Genomic DNA, 22,668 nt, shown 5'->3' on the forward strand with positions numbered 1-22,668 from the left:
GTAACGTATCATTTTATAGGACCAAGAATGCTCGACACGTGAGCTACAGGAAGCATAAATATGTATAACATGTTAAAGCTAAAGCTTTGATCATTGTGCACTTAATACTGTAGCTAACATATTTAAAGACACATCTTGGAGGTTGTGCTACATCACGATTAGTAGAATTGTGTCTTGTAAAGGGGATATGTCTCTCATATTGCTTAGATGCGTTTCCACATGCACAGCACAGGAAAAAAAAAACAGGATTATGTAGGACAAGCAGGTGACCTTTGTTTTGTGTGGTGTAATTAGGGTATTTTGTTGCAGTTGCTGCGTGGGGATAAGGTCCTGTCAGGGTTCATTTTTTACATAGTGGAGAGGAGGAGCGTGTGTGCATGTATCTGCTTTGGCGATTATGCTGGAGAGCGAGAGATAAGTGGATACACACAGTAAATGAGAGACAGATAATGTGCAAAAAATGGCATGAAAATGACAGGAGACAGAGGAGGGGAGGAAGGGTTTGATTATTACAAAAATACAAACAACTGGAGAGGAGGGCAAAACAGAGGAGCCACAGAGGAGCATGGACGATGGAGATGAAATAGGAACATGGTGAGACAGGGGGATGAGAGAGGGAGAGAAAGAAAGAGAGAGAAAGAGTGGTGGGGGTGGTGGTGGAGGGGGAGCAGAGGTCTCTTAACCTGGTGCGACGGGGCGTGTGCTTGTAAATAAACATCAGCTTGAGATTATTCCAAGCACGAAAGCCCAGACCGTGGGGCCCTGAGGTCAGAGTGGGCCCATACCTGGCTCCCTCTCTCTCTCACACAGACACACGCATGTGCGCACACACACACACACACACACACACACACCCTTATCTACATCCACACCTACAAAGACTTTGTGTTGAGAGCAAAGCCTATTCAAATACTGGTGCATGCACACAAACGTATGAAAACAGACACATACATCTGGGATATTGAAAAACCCACAAGCATGCGCGCATCCAAACACACACTCATCTGCACACACAGACACACACACCCAAATGTAAACTGACAAATGCACACATACATACACACTAAATCTAGCAAGACAAACAATGGATTTGAACAAAGAGAAAACGCACACTGCCGAAGTACCCACTCACACGGTGCCCACAGACTCACAGAAAACATTCCACACAAGCCTGCATGTACACACACACACACGCGCACAGTCTCTGTACTGTTAACACCCCAGATGTCTGCAGACATCCAGTCATCCCTAGCTCAGACGCTGTGTGTCATCCATCTCGTTTTTTTGTTCTTCCCTTGTTGTTTTTGAGGAACCGACTGATGAGTCCAGACACTGGGATGTGGGATTATTCACAATGACATAATATGTCGCTAGATTCACAGCATACTGACACTAATCCGTCAACTACATCTTGCATCCCCGAAATCAGGAGCACAATGAGTGGGCCCACATCACCTTTGGCTGACCCTCCCTGCCCCTCCCAGTGATACTAAAGGTAGCCTGTCTTTATTAGGGAGTTACTGCAACAAACTTGGAGACTTTTTCAGTCTTGCCTCATACTGCAGGAATGAGTCTGATCTAAGGACAATAAATCCTAAATTTCTGGCAGTACTTCTCAAAAATGCAACTGGATAACGCACAATGTTTTCATGGACAAAGAGACACAGTACAAATCATCATCACAAAATCATATAGACGGCAACGGTAAAACAGCCTATGAGTCCATGACATTTACTCTTAATGGAGAAAAAGGTTGGTTATCTCAGTTTAACTTCGATGTTGCTCGGGCCCTTTGCTGTCCTGTTGTTGTGGTGTCACAGATTGCATACACAAATTACCATCAAAACATAAAGATAAAGAAACAAAAGCAAACTTATTTATCATTCTGCTTACTGTTCAATGCTGGGGGAAAGGTAGAGTTTAGGGAACACTTGAGTGGCCTCAGCATCCTCAAAGCTCACCGAGAGAAGGGCCACATCCTCTCCAGGGTCCAGCGCTGTGTCCTAAGAGAGACAAAGCCAGGTTTGTAATGTTAGACAGTGAAAATGTTCTCCATAGGCATAAAGCTGGGATTCATTTTCATAGCCACAGCCGGGAAGTCCACACTTTATTTTTTTAGAGTTAAGGCTAGGGTATGCATGAAATGAACTAGTTTGTAGGATATCAACATTCAGAGGATTAATATAGCAGCAAACATCCATTTGCTATGTAAAGACATGGCGGAGGGATTTCGCCTTGAGTAGAGAATAAGGTCACACTCCCCCTGTGAGTGTTGTAATTCAAGCTTCTCTGCAGTTTGTTGTGGTAAGCCAGTCCGGCCCTGTATGTGCGTTGGGGTTTCTGTGTATCCTTTTGGTAAGCTCATCGCTGCCACTTTGCACTGGGCTCATACAGTGGTATTGCTAACAGCTGGATGGCAGCATCATTGAATATAGTACCCACCCTCCAGGTCCACCCCTTGTTAACACTGTTAGCTCTGTCAGCACTGTTGCTACTGTTACAGCTGCTTATGGAGTTAGCACGCTTAGCGGCTAGCTGCCAGCTCAGTCACCTCCATGTTGAGAGCCATGTGCAGACAATCCTGCCTCAAGATTCTGAACCATAGATATGCTTTGAATGTCACATACAGCTCCTTTAAATGTCAACCCACATAGATAAACTTCTGTTTTATTAAATGTATCAATTCACACTGACTCTGAGACCACAGGACCCAAAGCGGAAGTTTTTCTACTGCAATTCTTTTTTCTTTAATTAATTTCAACAGACAGCTATTTAAATTACCCAAATCTCCTGCTGTTTAAATGTTATGAACTTATTAACCTTCCAGACTAATTGATAAAGGCTCCCTATGAGCTTGCTTTTTCCCTATAGGCAGATTCCCTCCACCCACTATGTTGGGGGGAATCAATCGATGAATAAAACAATGCTGATTTCTTCCTGTGGAGCCTAAATTAAAATTATCTTTGTTCAGACAGTTTTTGATATCAACATGGTGAAGACATTTTAGCTGCTGTCGCCTCAGATCTGCAGCTGATAGATAGCTCTGCTGGAGTCGATGCAGATTGAACAAACAGATTGCTTCAGTAGTGCCGCACCCACATCTCGACTTTGATGTGGGTTACCAGTAAAGGCAAAAGTGTTACTGTTCCAAGAGGCCACACTTGAAGGCAGGGCAAAAAACCCTGTCTGCGATCATAGAGAAGAGAAAGATGGAGTCATGGTTCAAATGGAGATTAATGGAGCACACTTTTGGACAGAATGTCCTTACAGGCATTCATATTTGTTGCCACTTGTTTGTATACACAAAGAGAGCACTTGAGAGAAGTTTAATTCCTGCCTACCTTTTCAGCTTCTTACATCTGGCTGACGACTGTGTGAAATGGGCATAATTGTCAACTTTTGAAAGGTACAAATTTTGTTGGATGTGGCCCCCAAATTTCCATGACTGGTGTGGGGGGAGGACTCTGGGGAGCACATTGTTTGAAGCATACTAATGCCTTTAGGTTCTGGATTCGGTTCCAAGTTTCCAGGTCGTCACTTACCCATAAAATAAGGTACCTACTGTATGTCCCATTACTTTTTGTTTTGCTTTAGCAGTTGGAGAATCAATCTGAGTTATTAAAATTGTCCAAAGAATCTATATAATATTATGTCCAGATAAGTTAGTGATTGACACCCCTAGGGATTATACAGTTCTATGTGTGCACAACACGTGTGCAAGTCCCAAAATGTTGAAGGAGATGGAGAGGAGAAGAGGAGAGACACCAGAAGAAACATCTGTTTTGCTTCATGCCACATTAGCTTCAACAGCTGCACTATGAGGCAGAGCTGATGACTGGGAGCACCAATCAAATCATGTGTGAGATGGATGCAGAGGCCACCCGGAGCTGCTCGCTATACAAACCTCGTCTGTCTCTCCAAGGTTCTAATTTCTCATTCTGTGATGTTTTTCCTAGAGCATGGCTACTTCTCAGGCACTGTCATTAGTGCAATTCCACATCAAGTACCATTCTGGTCTCTCCCTCTGCTGACAGAGGCTCGGCAGCGTTAATCAAATGTCTTACAGATGGTTTGAACTCATCCATTTGTTATAATCGCTGCCCGCCGTGGTGAGAGGAAATCTAACCACCATACATGACGGACAGAGGCGCAGCGCAACCAGTTTGCAGCAGGGCAGCCTCAAACGTGATCAGAATTATTAACTAATTACTCACACTCTGCTGATCACACAACCAAACTGAGCATTCGTTTGAGAAAAACACGGCTGAGTGGGTGGATAAGGAAATTCCTTCACTGAACATTTTCTTTTCCAGTGAAGTGAAATTAATTTTTCTGCATTTGATCTAATGATTTTGACCATTGTGTTTAATAAGAGAAAAAAAATCAAAAGCATTAAAATCAATGTAACACTAATGTGACATAGAATACAAATATAAGGGTTATCAATGAACAGTTCCTGAATCCACGGCACATTTATACTGTGGCACAAGCAAATATCAACAGTCACAACAATGGCTGCTGCTCTGCTGACGATCATGCAGTCTGCCTTGTCGTGGCAGATACATTAGGGGGTAAAACATAAAGAGTAGAAGGGAGGCAGTGAAAGACAGCGGGGTGTGTGGCATCCAAAAGTGTTGCCTGATGGAATCAGCTCACATCAATATAGTGTGCATCAGTAAACAAGAACTGCTCTCTGTCTCACAGCAGCGCTCGTGGCTTCTGCCGCTGACGATATGGGACAGATAGGAACAGGCACGGAGATGTGGGGCCGGGGTGAGCGTGGGGTTTGGGAAAATATTGTTTTGCTCCAGTTTGTAGCTGTCAAGTCCCGTTCTCATCTTTAAAGGTGATTTAATGGATGCTTCTTTTGGACTGGGAGAGAGTAAACAGACAGATGAGAACCAACAGGAAGGTGAGAGGGCCAGAAGAAGAACATAGGGCAGCTCTGTACGGGCTGCAGCGGACCATCCCTCGATTCGGTCGGACTAAGGGTGCTGTTGAAGGGAGGGCCTTTTTGTGGAATGATTCAGACTCATCTCGTCCAAGCAGACAGCGAAGAGCTGTCACAAGTCATATTGCATCAGTGAAACAAACAAACAAAAACTAACGGCAGACCCTTTAACTTTTAGCTATTGCCATTCTAAATTAATTTGCTGTGCAAAGGAACTGAAGCAATGGAGATACAATTTTGTTTTTGCCTTGTTTAGTTATATATAACTAAACATCAAACGTGATCATTTCAAAGCCTCACTTTCATGTAAAACCTTAGAAGTAACATGCATACTAAGACCACCATTTCACCTCTTCAGTATATGAGTGTAAAATTAAAAAATAAAATCCAGACAAGCATCAGAGTCTACAGCTACACTAATGACTCTGTGAGGCTGTACTTATAATAGGCACAGCTCAGCTACAAAGCCATGCTTTGAGCACAATGCTATCATATAATTTTTTTTTTTTTACTTTTTTTAGTTATTTGATGCTATAAAAAGTGGGTTCGACGGCATGATTCACAGCTATGTGTGCCAATCGGTGTGCTTGCAATCAACTGCGATGCTCACAATTGATCAGACTGGTGTATGGGTGGGAACTCAATAGGCCCGTTTCCACTGAAGAAGTTCCTGGTACTATTTGGGGGGCAGGAACTAATACAGGAACGTCCTCTCGTTCGGCCCTCTCAACTGCTGTGTCTCCACTGAGAGAGCGGAGTACGAGGAGGGTTCCTGTAAAGTTACGGGCTCTGGATGTGACGTAATCGTTGCACGACCATTTACTGGGGCGACGTAGGGACGCCGTTAGCTAATAGCCCTTACCGGTGTCTGTAATAACTCAGTAAATGGCCCGTGAAAAAAAAAATTTTTTCCAGTGGATGTCTTAGTTACAACATGATTGAGCTAACTGGAGTAGTTTCATGTCATATCCGACAACGGGAGGCTTTTAACAGATGACGGCCTGCTGTTAGCTGTCCCTGTCAGCGGCAGCCACTGATGCTTTCTAGACATCGTGATTTCCCATAACTGAATAAATACCACACATAGCAACACAAAACTGCTTTGCTAGCTCAATCATGTTGTAACTAAGATATCCGCTGGAAAGAATATTTTTTTCACGGGCCATTTAGTGAGTTTTTTTTACATGGCGGCGGAAGCTATATGAACGAGCTAACCCTTGTCTGCTGAGTTTTAAAAATGCCAGCACCAAGTAATCCCCAAGCCCCAGCCGGGAGTCTTTCGGGGCCGTTCTGAGTACCTACCCCGAGGCAGGGACTTGTTTAGCCCCTGTAAAAGTTCTGGAACTCTGTCCTTCAGGGGTGGTTCCTTCGGTGGAGACACGCACCAACGGCCCTGGCCCCATAAAATTACCCCAAAGTTCCTGCGGTGGAAATGGGCCTAATAGTGTGAAGATCATTACTGTGCAGATTCTGGCTCCACATGACCTCACCAGTGCAAGTTGACAGCGGCTATATCCTGGATATTTTGGATTCATTTTTCTACAGTGGGAGGAAGTGGAGATGCATTGTCCATTTTTATAAAGAGTCTACAGTTTTGCATGTCAGCATGCTAACATTTGCTAATTAGCATTGAACACAAAGTACAGCTGATGGGAATGAGTGTTTCCAGTATAACAACATAAACCAGTACATTGAATACTAAATGCCAAATGATGAAACATAACCAAAATGATCACCAAAGGTGTTGCTAGACCATCGTGGGGGGTTTCTGAATTTGTGTAAAACATTCATGGTAAACTATCCTGTAACTCTTCTGGCATTTCATTGAAAACCACAAATGTCAACCAGATGGTGACACTAGAGAAGTCAAGGGATATCCAAGGCTTCTTCCTCTGTGGACTATGAATGTCTGAACAAACCTTCATGTCTGGACCGAAACAACGGACTGGCCAACACCTCAGGTCATTACAATCATGGGAATTTACACTTGGAGAAAAAAACGTGAGTCAGTGGGATAACTGATGAAACTGTGGGTGACAAAACAGCTCAGTGTTTCAACAGAATCCGAGAGAAATAGAGAGCCAAGTTTTTCCTGGAGTTAGCCTAACTCATTTGTGACCTCTAGACTATCCAATTGCTGCAATTATACAACACAATGCAGCTTTTTTTAATATATATTTTAGCTTTTTCATGACTACTGAAGGGAAACAAAGATGTTTGTCTTTGAAGCTCTTGCACTGCACAAAAGTCATGATGCCATTTTCTGGAGAAAAAAATCTTTTCATGCTTCTTAAGTGGCATGTTTAAAGTAAATTAAAGTGTAGAGGGGCAATACAAATGATTTACTTGACAGCTGGGTTTGTTTATGGAATACATAGTGTACTGAAGGGTGTCCTTGCAGTGTGGTGGTAATTTAGAGGCATTTGCAAACTCTCATGACTTTCTTCTTCCAAAACTTTGCTAATCTATACATGAAGTTGTGAGAGGATAGCCTAATGAGAACAAAAGTTGACCTTTTAACCTGCCTGCCTTGAAACCATTACTTAAATTGAAACAGAAGGGCTCTTCCTTCTGTAATGAAATAAAAGCCCCCAAATGGCTATTAATGTTGCTGTGCACACATACACACACTTTAACCAAATACACTTGAGGGCAACTGCTGCTTGCTTATGTAAAGAGTTTGTAGAGAAGGAACATTAAAAAAAGCTTTTGCTCCACAGGCCACAGGCAGGACCTTAATGAAGAGACTTCTTCATTGGTAAGTAATGAGCACTGAAATGGCCTGGGTCAGAGGACTGTGAGACGAGCAGGGGGTCCTGGAGGGGTGGTAGTGGTTGGACGTTAAAGCAGTATTTACTACAGGCCCCTTGGGGATGTGACTCAACTGCTCAAGGACTAGATTTAAGAAAACGGGTGAAGAGTGTGCATGCGCGTCCGTGCCCGTGTGGACATCAAGGTTAGAGGGTGCCTCCGAGTCAAACCCTTTCACGTGGCCACCACCCCGCATCTTCCATCCTCCTTACTCTTTCAGACACATGGGTGCTCGAACGCACACATACACACAAACGCACAGACACTTTTCCTTGTGTCCGTCCTTGTGTCTCCTGATGCCCCGGCCTCTGGCATCTCCTCTGTGTCGCATGTGACAGGTTGGAGATGTGACAGCTGTCCTTATGCCAGACCAAGTCTGGCCAAAGTCACAACACACACAAACACACTCATCCGCAAACGCTACACAGGGGCTCCACTGCAGGGCTAGTACGGAGGAGGTAAGGGCACTTTGTCCGCCTTCTTCGCCCAACTTTAAATGTCATGCCCAACGTAATGGGGCAGCTTGACTGACAGCAGGGTTGTTGTGCAAGGACATGTCCAGCTTCTAGGCGAGCGGCTTTGAGTGCCCCTGTACACATGCTGGACACACAGTAAATACAAGGCAGCGGCTGCAATTCAGGTAGGACATTCTGAGGAAGCCTGGTTCTTCACTTGGTGACCAAGGCTAGCTTAGAGCTTTCACAAGTAACCTGTTTGATTCCGTTAAAACAAACCCTTAAACAGTTCATTGGGCTGGTGTGGACTTTATCAACTGAATCCTGATGCAGACCAAACAACCGCTTGCAAGTGGATTCGGGTGGATACAGGATAGACTGACAGTAGTAGCTAAAGCTAGCCAAAGCAAAACTACTAATAAATCCATCTGCTGATCATTTTCAGGAAGTAATCTGTAGAGGTGATGCATATATTTGTGTAAATAATTTGAAAATCATGGTAACACATACGTCTGGGAGTATGTGAGTGCGGGGACTTCCCCTTATCAGTCAGTCAGTCAAAAGCAGTTCAGACTGCAGCCTGTTGTGCTTATATCCTACTCTGTGTACTTTGGCAGATCACTGAGTCTATTAAAAAGTGTGTGACATAGCAATCCCGCAATAACTCCCACCAGACTATTTATGTAAATTTCAGAGCACGCAGCTGATGCGCAGTTACTTCTTTCTATACATGTAAGAAACATTAAAATGCATCACGACCTGCCGTCAGTCACCACATTTTGATTTCTGGATGTGGGTCCTGATGTTGCCCTGATGATGCAGAATGACAAGTGCCTTAACAATCCAATCAATGAGTTTACCGTCAGTCTGTAAAACTCATGCCCATGCTTCCAAATCCTACGCAGCCAGCTGCATTATCACTCTATAGAACTCAATACACACACAGAGAAGCTGGCAGCAACCACACATCAACGGTAGAGTCTGTGTAGCAGGTAAAAAAAACCCACTCCACTCTGCCTACGTGATGTGTTGTGCCCGTGCCCCTTGTATTTTGGCTTTTATGTTGCAGAACTTTCTACAATTCAGCTCTGTATGCATCAGCTATTTGCAACTATTTCGGTGGATGTGAAAAGTTAGTATTCAGTGTCTCCAGATTAAAAATGAGAGAAACTGGAAGAGTAAATCTGCACAACTTGCACTACAGGAACTCTTTATTGAGGAATTTAATTTCATTCATTTTGCAGGACATTGCTGCAATTCTTCTAAAAATATATTTCAATGCCCTGTAAGAAATACTGACAATCATCACATTGCAGCACAGATACAAATCTTCTGTGTTCAATGTGAAGAGCCCTGAAGAGAGCAGAAACAAAAAGCACTGCTGAGTACAACATGTTAAATAGTACTTTCTGCAGCAGAATATAGTGAATGAATGTCTACATACTGAATAATGTGTTTGTGCCAGCCTTTTCATAAGTTTGACAGAGACTTACGCCATCACACCCTGAGGGCGGGAAAGCACAGGGTCAAGGTGGCAGCTGCCAAAATGTCTCATTGCATGACATGAAATGTTCTGATTGAGAAAGAGAGTTGAGGATATTGTTCCTAATGATGTACTGCTGCTGCTGCTGCTGCTTGTGGGGAGGGGGATGAGCAGAGATGTGGTGTACTCCAGGGGCCATGATGAGCCCGCTCCCTCCACCTCAAAAATACAGAACATGCAAACGCAAGCACAAGTCACCACACCCCAATTGGCACGCATGTCCAAGAGGACCTAACGTCCTCTTCTGTAATATCTGACTTATCCCGTGTCTGTCCCACTCTTTCTCTAACTCTCCATTCCAACAAACTCTCAGCTCAAGCTGTAGCTTATGTAAGACAACCAATGTAGATGATTAACCAGGCAACTTTGTTTCACCACATAGTTGTTCCCCGTGCCAGGGCTTAATTTTGTCATGAGGACAATGGGCAAGAGATTACAGAGCACACATGCTCCACCTGGAACCATGTTGGTAGAACAGGACCCAAACACACCTAAACACTGCCCTGTTGCCACAGTCACAAAAGCTTTGTGCACGGGGTGTGTTTGCAAACTGAAGAATAAGAATATACTTGTGTGCGTGCCTCTCTTGGTACGATGGGTGTGGTAACAAATGAAAATCTATTCAGAATGTTCCCGAGTCAGTTGGAATGAATGCAGCCATACTGTCTGTAGTGTGAAACGCATTCTATAATGTACATTTTATAAAGGAATACTTCAACTGCAAACTGACCATTTGTATATGAATTACTCATTGCTTTTTACGTTTAATTTGTGAAGAAAAATTCTTCTCGCATGCCTCCATTGTTAACGGAGAGCCCAAAAACCCAAATATTCTTCATGAATTGAAGTTAGTGTCCACATTTAACAACAGCAAAACTGTAGAGCGTGTGACTGTTTGTACTGATGTGTTTTACATCGTATCTTTTTCACAAAAATGCATATTTGGGAAGCACTGAGCATACGACTGGATACATGAGACTTTGATTTTACTGCACAAGTTGTGAGAGTTTTGATACTGTTTTGCTGTTGTTAAATGTGGACCCTGTTTACTACGATTCTCAAAAAATGTTTGCCTTTTTTGGATTCTCCGTTCACTGTGGGGGCATGCAAGAAAAAACAAGTTTTCTTGACAAATTCAAGGTTAGTAATTGATCTAAAATGGTCATTTTTTGGGTGAAGCATTCCTTTAATTCAGATTTAGGCTTTTTGCAATGCAGTGTTTGGTGGTGCCCATAGTTACGTTTAAACACAGTATTGACACAGAGTACATAACACACACACAAAAAAAGAGTAATGAAGAGAGCATTAAAAGAAAAGCAGCTGTGTTTCCAATTTTGAGGCAGGCCTTTGAAATCCTTACTGCAGTGAAATTAGAGTAGAGGTTCCTCCAAACCGACAATAATTTAGTTAGCAACGAAAAGTACATCAGTAATGGTATAAATGGCAAAACAGAAACTTCAGTGCAATGACAGTTGCTGCAATTCACCAACACCACGGGCAGTTTCAATTATGGGGCCAAGCTTTCTCAGTTATTGACTTTCTTAAAAGGCCAAGATCACACTTCATCATTGCCTTTCAATAAGTTGCTGTTATCCAATATAAAGGAAATAAAAGACGCTGTAACACGAGTCACAAGTGCAGTGTGTTGCAAAAGACTTAACCAGTCAAGTCTCCACCCCAAAATCCCACGCACTTAGCATCCACTGCTTGGAAATGAGGTTGAATGAGACACCTATCACTGAGTCACAACAATGGGTGAAATATAAGTTAATAAAACCAGCTGGGCTGACAGTGTAGTCAATATGACTCATCTGACTGTGGTGACAGATAATGTAAAGAATCAAACAGGGAAAGATGCTAAAATGTATGTGGAGATCCTACTACAATTATGCCAACCACTCTGTAAGTCTGAAAACACAATGGAATCATGACATTTTTTAATTTAAGCGCTCCACCTTCTTTTTTCAATATCCTTTTTTCTCCGGAGCATTGTTTGGCACAATAACTGGCAGATGACCAACAGATGTGCCAACTGAGACACTTAAACCAGCTGATCGTTACTTCACTGGAACGCGAGTCATATGTGTGACTGCGGCCAAGTGCCACTGATAGTGTGTCACTGATAGCATGTCACTGCAATGATCTGGCCTTCGCTGTACTGTCTGTGCAGTGTGTGATGCTAGGGCTTGAAGCCACAAGGGTGACTCAAGTATGTTTGTTTGCATGTGCATAACTGCACGCCTGTGTGTTTCTAGAAATGAATGAATGCATGTAGTATGTTCATGCTGATGACACAATACAGGGTGACCTATAAGTCAAGTGCTGTCTGACTTCTAGACCTTGTGGTGACAGTATTATGTGTAACATCTTAAATGTGAAATTTACAAGAAGGCTTAACTGCACAATACACACAATAGGGGCTTTTTCCCCCTGATGTTATCTGACTTTAGAGATTTGATATAAAACGACTCTGCAAACTTTAAGCTGAAAAGGCTGGACTTTGAGCAGAAGGCCTGGTTCTGTTATTGTGGCATTTACTGGGGGTGATAATTGTAACTGCATTAATATTGCTCCACTAACAGTGTTGCAGGGTGTTTTTGTCCCACTGCACCATTAATGAGACTAATCTGGTCATTTGAACCACTGCAGCCCCTTACCCCTATTTAGGACCAATGGAACATTGGGCCTAAATAACTGTGAAATTAACGCATTTACTGAAATTACAAATCATTTGGCTCATGACAAAACAGATATTTTTCATGACGATTTGTCTTGGCACAAACCACCCGAAACCAGGGATACGGTATTTAACATGCATTTCAAGCAAAGACTCTGCCTATTGGTCCATGCTGTCCATAGAAGATATTGTTCCTTTAGCTTGAAAATGTTCTCCGTTTGAAGGTACGATTCTAAAATCATTCGCTTTTATCAATTTAAAATTAACCTTACATAAACTAAGGTGCTGCTAAATGAAGCTGTGCAAATATGACATGCATCAGTTTGAAATATATTTACTATGGAGTGCTGACAATAGCAGATTCACTGTTATCTTTACTGCTTGTGTTAACACACAAGTGTAATCTGTGATACCAAGTGGGAGCTATACAAGACAAAATACACCACAAACAATATCCTCCCTACAGTTAGATTACGGTATAGTTAGTTAGAAGGATGACTGATTATCCAACAAATTTACTGTTTAAAATCATGTAATAATAATTAATATTGCAACATATATTTGTTTAAAAATCATGGATGCAAGACTCCAGGCTTACATTTATTTATTTAGTTATTTAAAATACAGCATCGATCCATCTAAAGTAAAGTGGTTTAACTAAGAGACTACTAAAGAATTTTGAACTATTGACCTAACAAGGGACAAAGAGGCATTGTGCTTCATTCATGCATCCATTTTCCAACAGCATTTGGCTTGCTAATTCTTTTGAGGCTTTCAAAGTAAAGTTAGGGGGTTGGTAGCATTTTATTCAGTCTGAACCATACACTGAATCTGCTCATTATACTGTATCTAAACCAACTGGAATGCACTACTGATCCTATTTATATTTAGCGTTCAGTTTTTGAAAATAACTAAAATTGTAAATAAGTGGTGCTGCACAATATATCAATATCATATCGATAGTTTGTATGAGGCTAGATATTGTCTGACATTCTGGATATCATAATATCGATAGTGATGTCTTTCCCTGGTTATAAAGGCTGCATTACAGTAAAGTGATGTAATCTTCTGAACTTAACCAGACTGATCTAGCTGTTCTGTTATTTGCATTTACCCACTTATGCATTGTTTCCACACTACTGGTTATCATTAAAAAAAAAAATCACTGTGTAAATATTATGTGAAAGCATCATTTTGATATCCAGGTATTCGGTCATCACTCAGTCCTATAAATATTAAAATCCAAAAGATTCAGTTGAAGCATGATTGCTGACAAGACAGTTTGAGTGGCAGCCTTATTCACAGCCAAGAGTCGGGTGAACATACCCATGAATCCTGACTGACTCTGTCTAACTCCTCATTTCTATAAACAGATTCTGCATATGTATGGAGAATCTGTAGGCGACAGGACAAGATCTTGGTATCGGAAGTGTTCTGGTTTCCAGTTGTGGTCAAGGTGTAGTTTAAGGGGTAAACAGCCAATGTAGCGAGGCTAAATGCATTGGCTGAAATACACTCTTGGAACCCATGGGCTATCGTCTGACAAGGAGTTAGCTTTATAATAGCTTTTCTAAAATTTATCAGCAATCATCACAAATATCTTAGATATCCACTGGCTACACCAGATCAGCCCAAAATACTGGCCCTCGCCTCCAGAGGCTTATTGTCATCAGTAATAGGCTATGGGTTCGGAGACTGCCTGACTCCCGAAGATGTTCAATTTGTCGCAGTTGTGCAAACTGCATGAACACTCCTCCACTGTCCAGTGATGTTACAGAGTGATACTTCTTTCAAAAGAACTTCAAAAATATTCTTTGGTCAACACATAAAAGGACATAAAACTGATAACAGCAACATTGTTTTGGCCTGTCATTTGGAGTTTATGTTAATTTGTTTGAACCTGCAAAAGTAATGGTCATCGCCGGCTAAAACTGATAAGCTGATGACAAAATATTTCGTACACTTATCTTTGCTAAGAAGACAGAGTAAAGATAAAAGTTCCAACCTTGGTGTCAGAACTCAACCAAATAATTCTTTCACATTCACATACTCTAATAGTCACTTGCATATGCAGGAAAAAGACTGCACTGTAGAGCCCTGGAATGCACAGCAAATTGGATGTTTGATGTTGAACACCATCTGTTCGAGAGTAAAATTAATTTGGTTAAGTTGTTTTCAGATTCTTACACTTTGAAACTATTAGCTATGTAATATTTTGCACATTGCTTTGGAGAAATATAAAGTAAGATGTGGAGGGAGCACTTGGGCAGAAAAAGTCAGATTCCTCATTACTGTGGGGCTTTTTCAAGTCATTGGTAAGCCAAGGGTAAGCAAAGGCCAAGACTCACAAATGAGCACCGACAGGCAACATATAGGGACACAGTTTCACCCTGAAGCCACCAATGTGTTAATAAAAAGCCTACAGAAGGCAACATGAGGCGTCCAGAAGGACACGGAATTGAGAGGTAAATGAAAGCTGAATAACATCAGGGTTGAAATCTGAAAAACAAACAAAGGATTAGGCAGAAGAACATTTGGAGGTGTTAGAGGAAAAAACATATAGATAGTGTACAACTTGATATAGAGCGAGGGCGGAAAGTAGGCCAGATAGAAGTAATTCCGTGGAGGCGTGAAGTGTGGGGGGACGGAGGAAGAGGAGAAGGAGGAGGAGGGGGGATGTTCTCTTGAGACTAATGCTGGAAACCTCTGATGCTCAGCTGGGGGTACAAGCAGGTGGGTGGGAATGTTCACTTGGAGACTGAGTGTGGGTGGTTATGGGGGAGGGTTGGGGTGGGGTGCTTGTGGATTGCCAAGGGAGACAGGAGGCGGGCATGACCTTTGGTATCAGGGAGTCATTCTGGGGTCACTGGAGCATTAGGGAAGTGGGTTTGATCTCAGTGCTCTCTAACCTCCTTCTCCTAAGGCTGTGGTTCCTCTTTAATTCACCTGCTCCACAGAGGATGCTGGGGTGCTCTCCTTCATCTCCCTAAATAATCTTTTGCCATTTACTTCCACACTTCAAAAGGAGGTGACGGAAGCATCTGCTGTTACATGTCTTCTGAAAGGCTCGTGATATTTCATCATTTCCTCATACAGAAAATGGGTGCTTTATTTATATACTCAAGGCAATGTATAAAACATCAGTGAAAAGGGGGTGGGCTTTTTTCAACATGCAGGCAGAAATGGAATCGCTTCTTAGGTATACTTAGGTCATAGTAATTTACTGGGTATACTATGCAAGATTTTCCTACCATTTACTTTTCTATAGCGCTTTTTAGATAGGAATTGTGCAAATTTGCAGGAAAGCCCAATCAGTTGTTTTTTCAGCATTGGCAGTATAAAAACAAAATCGGGGAGGGTGGCCTACCTACCTACTTTTGTTTATACAGAATGCGCCTTTTTAGGGGCAATGGGGGCGTGAGTAAGTATCAAAATGTGTAGCTCAGCGTGTGACGTAAACAGTGACATGGGAGGGAAGCCGCAGCTAGTCAGGCGGCGATTCTCTCGTAAATCGGCCCATTCTTTACCGCCCCCGTCATCTGACGGTTAATGGCCTCTTCGTTTGCGAGTGCAAGGAGGGCGCACAATTCCTTGTCTCCTCAGTTGCTCATCTTTACAGTGTCTGTCAGGTTTGTGTTTCCTTCTTGCTACTAGCTGCTCGTTGATTCCTGCTATCAGCTGTTTCCTGTTTATCCACCGCCAGTGGGTCGCACATGCGGCATCATCAACAGCTCCTCCCACAAGTCTTCAACAGCCCCTCCCATTGCAGAGGGCCGCCTCGGTCTGTTTAAACTAAAAGGGTTCCGCCAATATGACTACCCTACAAGGCGGAAAATTGGGCACCTTGGATCAACTCGCCACTCTGGCTCTGGGTATCTAAATGCTCGCAGCTGGCTGGCAAATTGGCCCAACATTCGCAGAAAATCTGGCAGTGTAAAAGGGGCTTATGTTTCCTAAAAACACAATGTGTGGACTCATACAAAAGTAATCCCTCTCAATTATCACTTATGATCCACTATAAGTGTTTGGCAGTGTAATCATCTGCAGAGACCTTGTCCCCAGCCTGTATTTTCTTATTATTTTGCTATGTTTGGGACATGTTTGAGCTGCAAAACCCCTTTAGCATTGTTAGCTATGTTAGCACCACTTGCCGTGCTGATGCTGCTAATGGTGCTAGCTATAATAATACTGATGACAAAATTAACAAAGCTAAAGGGGATTTGTGGCTCAAAATTAAGCCACTTACTCTCCGGGGCGAGACAGAGGGTCGGGCATTGTTTTTCTGCAGCAACGTTATCCTGCCACCATGGGTAGGGACAGCATTAACAGTGATAATAGCCAAATGATTGGCGCTGCTAGCTACCTCCCACCCAAGCCTGCTGGTGCACAGTCAAGGCTACCTAACCTGTGAAGCATAAACACCTGTATTGCTGCGTGGTACGGCACAGTGCTAGTGCAACTACCAAACTGAAGAGTTGCAAAATGAACCTATAGACCTACATGAGTAACCTGTCAAAAATATTCTCTCTGGTTAACTGATTAAGGGTTAACCATTGAAATCCCTACTCTAAATAAACAGCAGATTAAAAACTGTATTGTCTAAATTAAAGAGGAACACAAATAGAAGCGCAAAAATGAAGCTACTGCAAAAGTGCCAAAAACTGCAGTTCCCATATTGGCCACTTGAGGCTGGCTCCAAAACTGAGTCAATCCCCATACACACCAGTGTTAAAATGCCCAGCTTTACAGCAGAAATAAACATGTTTACAGCCTGGTACAAAAACAATTTTGATCTCTAGAGCTTATTTCCCTTTTCATGACAGCTGTTAACTACCTGTTAACATTTTATTAATGCTTAAAGTTACACATGATTAAGGGCGGTGTCTCGAGTGACTGTTTGTGAGGCGTTGCTACAGTCTACGAGTCAGCTCCACCCTCTCATTTAAATATGGTCACTTCTGGTTCCAAATGGTGAACTCCAGGCTTCAAAATAGATTTAACAAACCAACTGTGATGTTACCATAGCTAAGTCCATTATTATATACAGTCTATGCATATATTGTATGATTTCAGCTTATGCACATAAGTCACTGAGACAAAACAAAGCAACAAAATGAACAAAACAACAACAAACTAATTATCAAAAGATTATCAAATAAAAGTGTCATCACCACTGAGATGACACATGCTGAGTAAATATGCTCCCTGATTGCATGTTTGCCATGACATCATGACGCAAGAGATGACTCATTTACAGTGAGGAATATGTTGTTTATCATGTGCAAACAATTATCAATTCACCAGCGTCACAGGCATGCTGTGGCATTAGTCACTGCATATGGTCCAACACCTAGTTATGATATGATGAGGCAAGACTTAATAGGCCAAATGTGTGTCATCATCAATGGTATGACTGCACTAAGGTGTCTCTGATAAATTGTCACCTCTGATGAGATTACTATCTTATTATGGCCGTGGTGCGTAAGAAAATTGAAATGGGAAATGGAACAAAACAAACGCAGAGGTGAGAGGATAGGAGCTGTCTTAAAAGCAAAAAGAAAGTGAAAGAAATAAAAAGGTCAAAGAGCTCACGTTTTCTGTTGTTGCAAACCACCTCATCATGCGGCGAGGGTCTGGTGCCACTAGTCATGTGTCACAACAAGGAATGATGGAGAATGCCTGACTCCTCCACCTCGGGGCACGACCTTTCTGACAACCCGTCTGTCAATGCAGCACCAAGGTTGTTGCCGCAAGTGATGGGTCAGTGGATGGGAGCGCACTCACGGAGGTGAGGGCGTACAACACACAAAGCGATTGCCTGCCGTATCCAAACAAATAACCAAAGCCTCTGACCTTTTTCCACTTTATTTCATTAACACTTGAGGCTTTACTACATATTCTGAATGCAAAGAGTGAAATCATCGATAATGTGACACATCTGAATAACAAGTCAATTTGGAAGCCCTGGACAAAAGCACAGGTGTTTTCAGCTATTCATCTTAATTACACCTCTGCTCAGGCTGAAACTCAGTGTAGCAATGCTGAAAATTATGCAACATAACCAGACAATATGTACTAACAAGAATTATAAAGTCTAGTCTCTGCAAATATTTGCAACACCAATCATTTACCTCCTTCAAAGCATACAGGACTGACAGATTTAAGAATGTGGGTTTAGTTTTGGTGTGAGCTCTGGACTGCTCAAGCAGATTTGAAGGCCAAAGGTCACCTTAGTTGGACATTGACTAGAGATAGAGCGATTATCGGCCATGATATTCTGCATTTTTATTCATTTATTGTCCGTAACCGTTTATCCTGTTAGAGGTCACCAGGGGATGGAGCCTATCCCAGCTGACACTGGGCAAGAAGCAGGGTACACCCTGGACATCATAATTTTTTTTTTTTGGTTGGTTTTATATCTGCTAGGCGATAAAATAAATGAATTAAAAAAAAAAAAAACAACACTATTTTGACCCTGATGCAATTAATGTCCTGCCCACAACACTATCCGATTGGTTACACATCCCGTGCCACGATGGGCAAAGACGAATGCATTCGGGAACTGAAGCTGCTCCAGTCAGCAAGAAACGACGTGTGAAACGACGGCAGCAGATATTACTGATGTTGTCATGAACACTGCAATCGCCTTCTCAGAAGTTGCAGTAACACTCAGTGTTTACACTAGTAATGTTCTGCCATTAGGGATAGTGGTTACTGGATGTAACCTCAGTTGTCTGGGTATTAAAACTTCATGAAGAGGAAGAGGGAGTGAGACAGTGCCTGGAAGTGAATTAGAGATGTGTGTAGTTCATACACTTCACAGATAAAGCAGCTAATGTACAGCAACACTAGTCTTCAAAAAAGTTTTTGTATTGCATCATAACTCAACCGGCAACAGGAATGGCTAACAAACAAAGGTAATTGTGAAAGGTTCTCTTTTGCAGCATTTAATTAAACATACAGTGTGCTTAAAGGCATTTAAACAAAGAGTTTGTGTCATTCTAAATTTTGACACTATGATTTACTGCAAATGTATTTCACTTCCAATCACAGGTTATCTATCTTATAAATGGTATCGGCACTGAAAAAAAACATATTGGTCAACCCTTAACTGGGACCTGAAAAACAGAAAGCTTCTTTAATGCCTGACAAATAGCACTTTGTCATAAAGAACATCCTGTCTTGTTTGCAGTAAAAGCAGAGGTGTAGCAAATAACGCGACTCAAGTATGGCTCTTTTCCATTTGCGTGTGCTGTCCAAGTTAGGGCTGGAACATGCGTCTGTTGTTCATGTTTACATGCGTGTCGTCTAATGCGTGTTTGAGAACAAACAAAAGGAGGACCAACTCATAAAAAAAAAAAAAAAAAAAAAAAAAAACCTGCCGATGCTGCCCTGCCCTGGCAGGTGCAACAACACAGGAGAGTGAGGGAGCTGTGTATCGAGCACAGCCTGCACATGCCCACACAGTCTTCACACGTCTTATTGATATGGTATAAGTGATATACTGCTGCATTTTAGTATTGTGTATCCTGTCCTGTTTGTCTCGTGTTCTAATTCATTGTGTGTGTGTGTGCTTTAAATATGACCTACCAAAGTGAGAGATGTGAAAGAGCTTTAAATTAACCCTGGTTTAATACTTCAAAAGGCAACATTTATGTTTACAAACAAACAATAAATAGATAAAAAAAATGCAAAATTCTGTTTCGCCTTTAGACATATTGACAAAAGCACCTTCTCAGAAACTAAAAACAAGTTGAGCCAGGAGCAGGGAGCTACTGGAGTTTAACAGTAATAGTTATGTCATAACCCAAAGGTCAAGTTCAAATATTTACATTTGGCTCTCTGGGTGTTTCAGGGTGTGGGCATCACTAACCACAAATTGATATTTACTACAACATGGATAAAGTGCTCTCTGGTTTCCATGGACTTTCTATTTTTAGGGCTTAGACGACAGTTACAGTAGATCCAGCCGTCGACATGTCCAGTCATACCTATTCCAGGCGAAGTGCTGGAGTCATACTGTGCTGTAATTCATAATGACCTCACACTCTTTTTTTTGCACAATAATGCCGGTAACATCAGTCTGATTAATTAGTACAGTGTGGTTTACTGTATGTTGTTACAGAACAGTGACAAAAGCAGAGCTGCAACTCCTGATTTAGACTTTTATCTGGTATCTTAAACAAACCATTTTTCAATATAAGCAGGAAATTTCTAGAGAACTGGAACTTCCAGAGAACTTAACTCTCCTCTGATGTTTGCTTAGGCCCAGACCCAATGTCAACCTGACACACTTAACATTCACACTTTATCATTTAAAGTGCCTCTGCAAGCTCGCAAGTGTAAAAAATACTGTATGAGAAATGGGACAGCTCTTGTTACATCAAGTTACCAGGGCAAAGTAAAATGCAAGGCTCATATTTCATATATGGTTTGATAAAAATGCGTGCTTCTTACCAGGGATGCACTGCTGTGAAATTCTGGGCCAATACTGATTATGGTATCCATACCTTACCCAACATTTCAAATAAAAATCAGGTGATACTGATGCTTTTGTTGTTGTTTAATTGTTGTTGGTGTCTTCAAGTCTTCAACAGCCCCTCCCGTAGCGGAAGGCCGCCTCGGTCTGTTTAAACTAAAAGGGTTCCGCCAATATGACTACCCTACGAGGCGGAAAATTGGGCACCTTGGATCAACTTGCCAATTCGGCTCTGTGTGTATAAACACTTGCAGCTTGCTGGCAAAACGGCCCAACATTCACGGAAAACCTGGCAGTATAAAAGGGGCTGAAGATGTGACAAGCACAACTGACCAGCAAAAAGCAAACATGACAACACAACACATAAAAATCAGCCGATATCGATTTTCGGCCAATTACTGCATTCCTTTTTCTTGCATATTTTTGGAATAAAGTAACACTATAGTACTTGTAATACTTGATCAAAATGGATGACACCAAATCATCATAATGATGCCGTTATCCCTCATAGAATAAAGAACTAGACGCTGTCCTTCCTGATGTGTACCTGTCAAATGTTTTAGACCGTGGCTTCAAATCTCCTTCTCACTCAGGTGCATCGCCAATGATTAATGAATCAACTTACGTTGAATCTAAATAAAATAAATCTGATTAACATAAATGTTGTTAATATGACATGACATGTAATAGTTAAATACTTTCCACCAGAAAGGAGAGGTTGCAGAAGGAGGGAAAAAGCACCATTTGAGGGTTTAATTTTGTCTAATAACGACAGTTTTGCACGCAGTTTTGAAGGTCACAGATCCCTTTTTCACATCATAAATGTCAGTTGAGACAGAGATCTGCTTTTGGGTGACACAATTAAGTGGGAGCCCTGGAAATGGAACATGAAAGCTACAAATTTTATGAGGCTTTGAGCATGGAGAGCTCCAAACTGCAAAAAAATACTTAAATGTCTTCTATTTTCCAAACTAACTAATGTCCATACTTTTTCATGTAGACATACATAGAGAAAGCCTTATTTTTGCAGCTGCATTATGAATCAGATGCTTTCACTACAACAGGTGCTTTTCAGAAAGGCCTCAGAGATCAGTCACATGCACTAATGATTAAAAACATTATTTGTTTACACACTAGTACGCAGGTGCTCTTTGATTTCAGCGCTACGGCCTCTGTATGACTGTTCTGTACTTTCTTCGTGACAGTCTGAAACATGAGTGAGATGAAAGCATGTTACTATTAACAGGAAGGACTTCATCCAGACTGCGTTTAACTGTCTCATTGTGTAACGTTTTCTGCCAAGGTTGAAAGCCATGGAGTGGCAGATGTTAAACCACCTGGCAGTGATCACAGCAGGGTTTTCAAATCCATAGAGCTTGTGGACAACACGAGTCAGATACAAAGTTCTGGACCTCAAACAAGGAGGCTTGATTACTAACTATTACTGACTTCAATCAATAAACCACAGGTACATTCAGCCCCAATGTCCTGCTTTCTAATCATGGCTGGCACACTTAAGACTGTGGGTACTTCAAGGTCGACTTGTTCTTGTTGTTTTTTATGGAAGGGAACAAATCAGCCAAGGACAAACTTTGTAGGAATTCTTGAACTCATGATTTTAATGGAGGATATTTTCATTAGCCGTGTGAAACTACTGACTGGGGAATTGTTAAAATGCTTTAAATTATGACCTTACCTGATGGTGTAAGACTGCATTAATTACTCTTCTTATTTTTGTTAAGACTGTAGATA

General features: G+C 41.8%; 1 protein-coding gene across 1 annotated transcript in view; it reads right to left on the reverse strand.

Moving 5' to 3' along the window:
* The window catches only part of babam2 (BRISC and BRCA1 A complex member 2), a 117,131-nt gene that overhangs the window by 39,071 nt on the left and 55,392 nt on the right, over window positions 1-22,668 (reverse strand). Inside the window, exon 7 of the mRNA XM_033641870.2 lies at window positions 1,894-2,003. Coding sequence (XP_033497761.1) covers window positions 1,894-2,003 — 110 coding nt within the window. The remainder of the gene's footprint in view (window positions 1-1,893; window positions 2,004-22,668) is intronic.

The sequence above is a fragment of the Epinephelus lanceolatus genome, chromosome 15, assembly GCF_041903045.1.
Source record: "Epinephelus lanceolatus isolate andai-2023 chromosome 15, ASM4190304v1, whole genome shotgun sequence".
NCBI classification, from domain to species: domain Eukaryota; kingdom Metazoa; phylum Chordata; class Actinopteri; order Perciformes; family Serranidae; genus Epinephelus; species Epinephelus lanceolatus.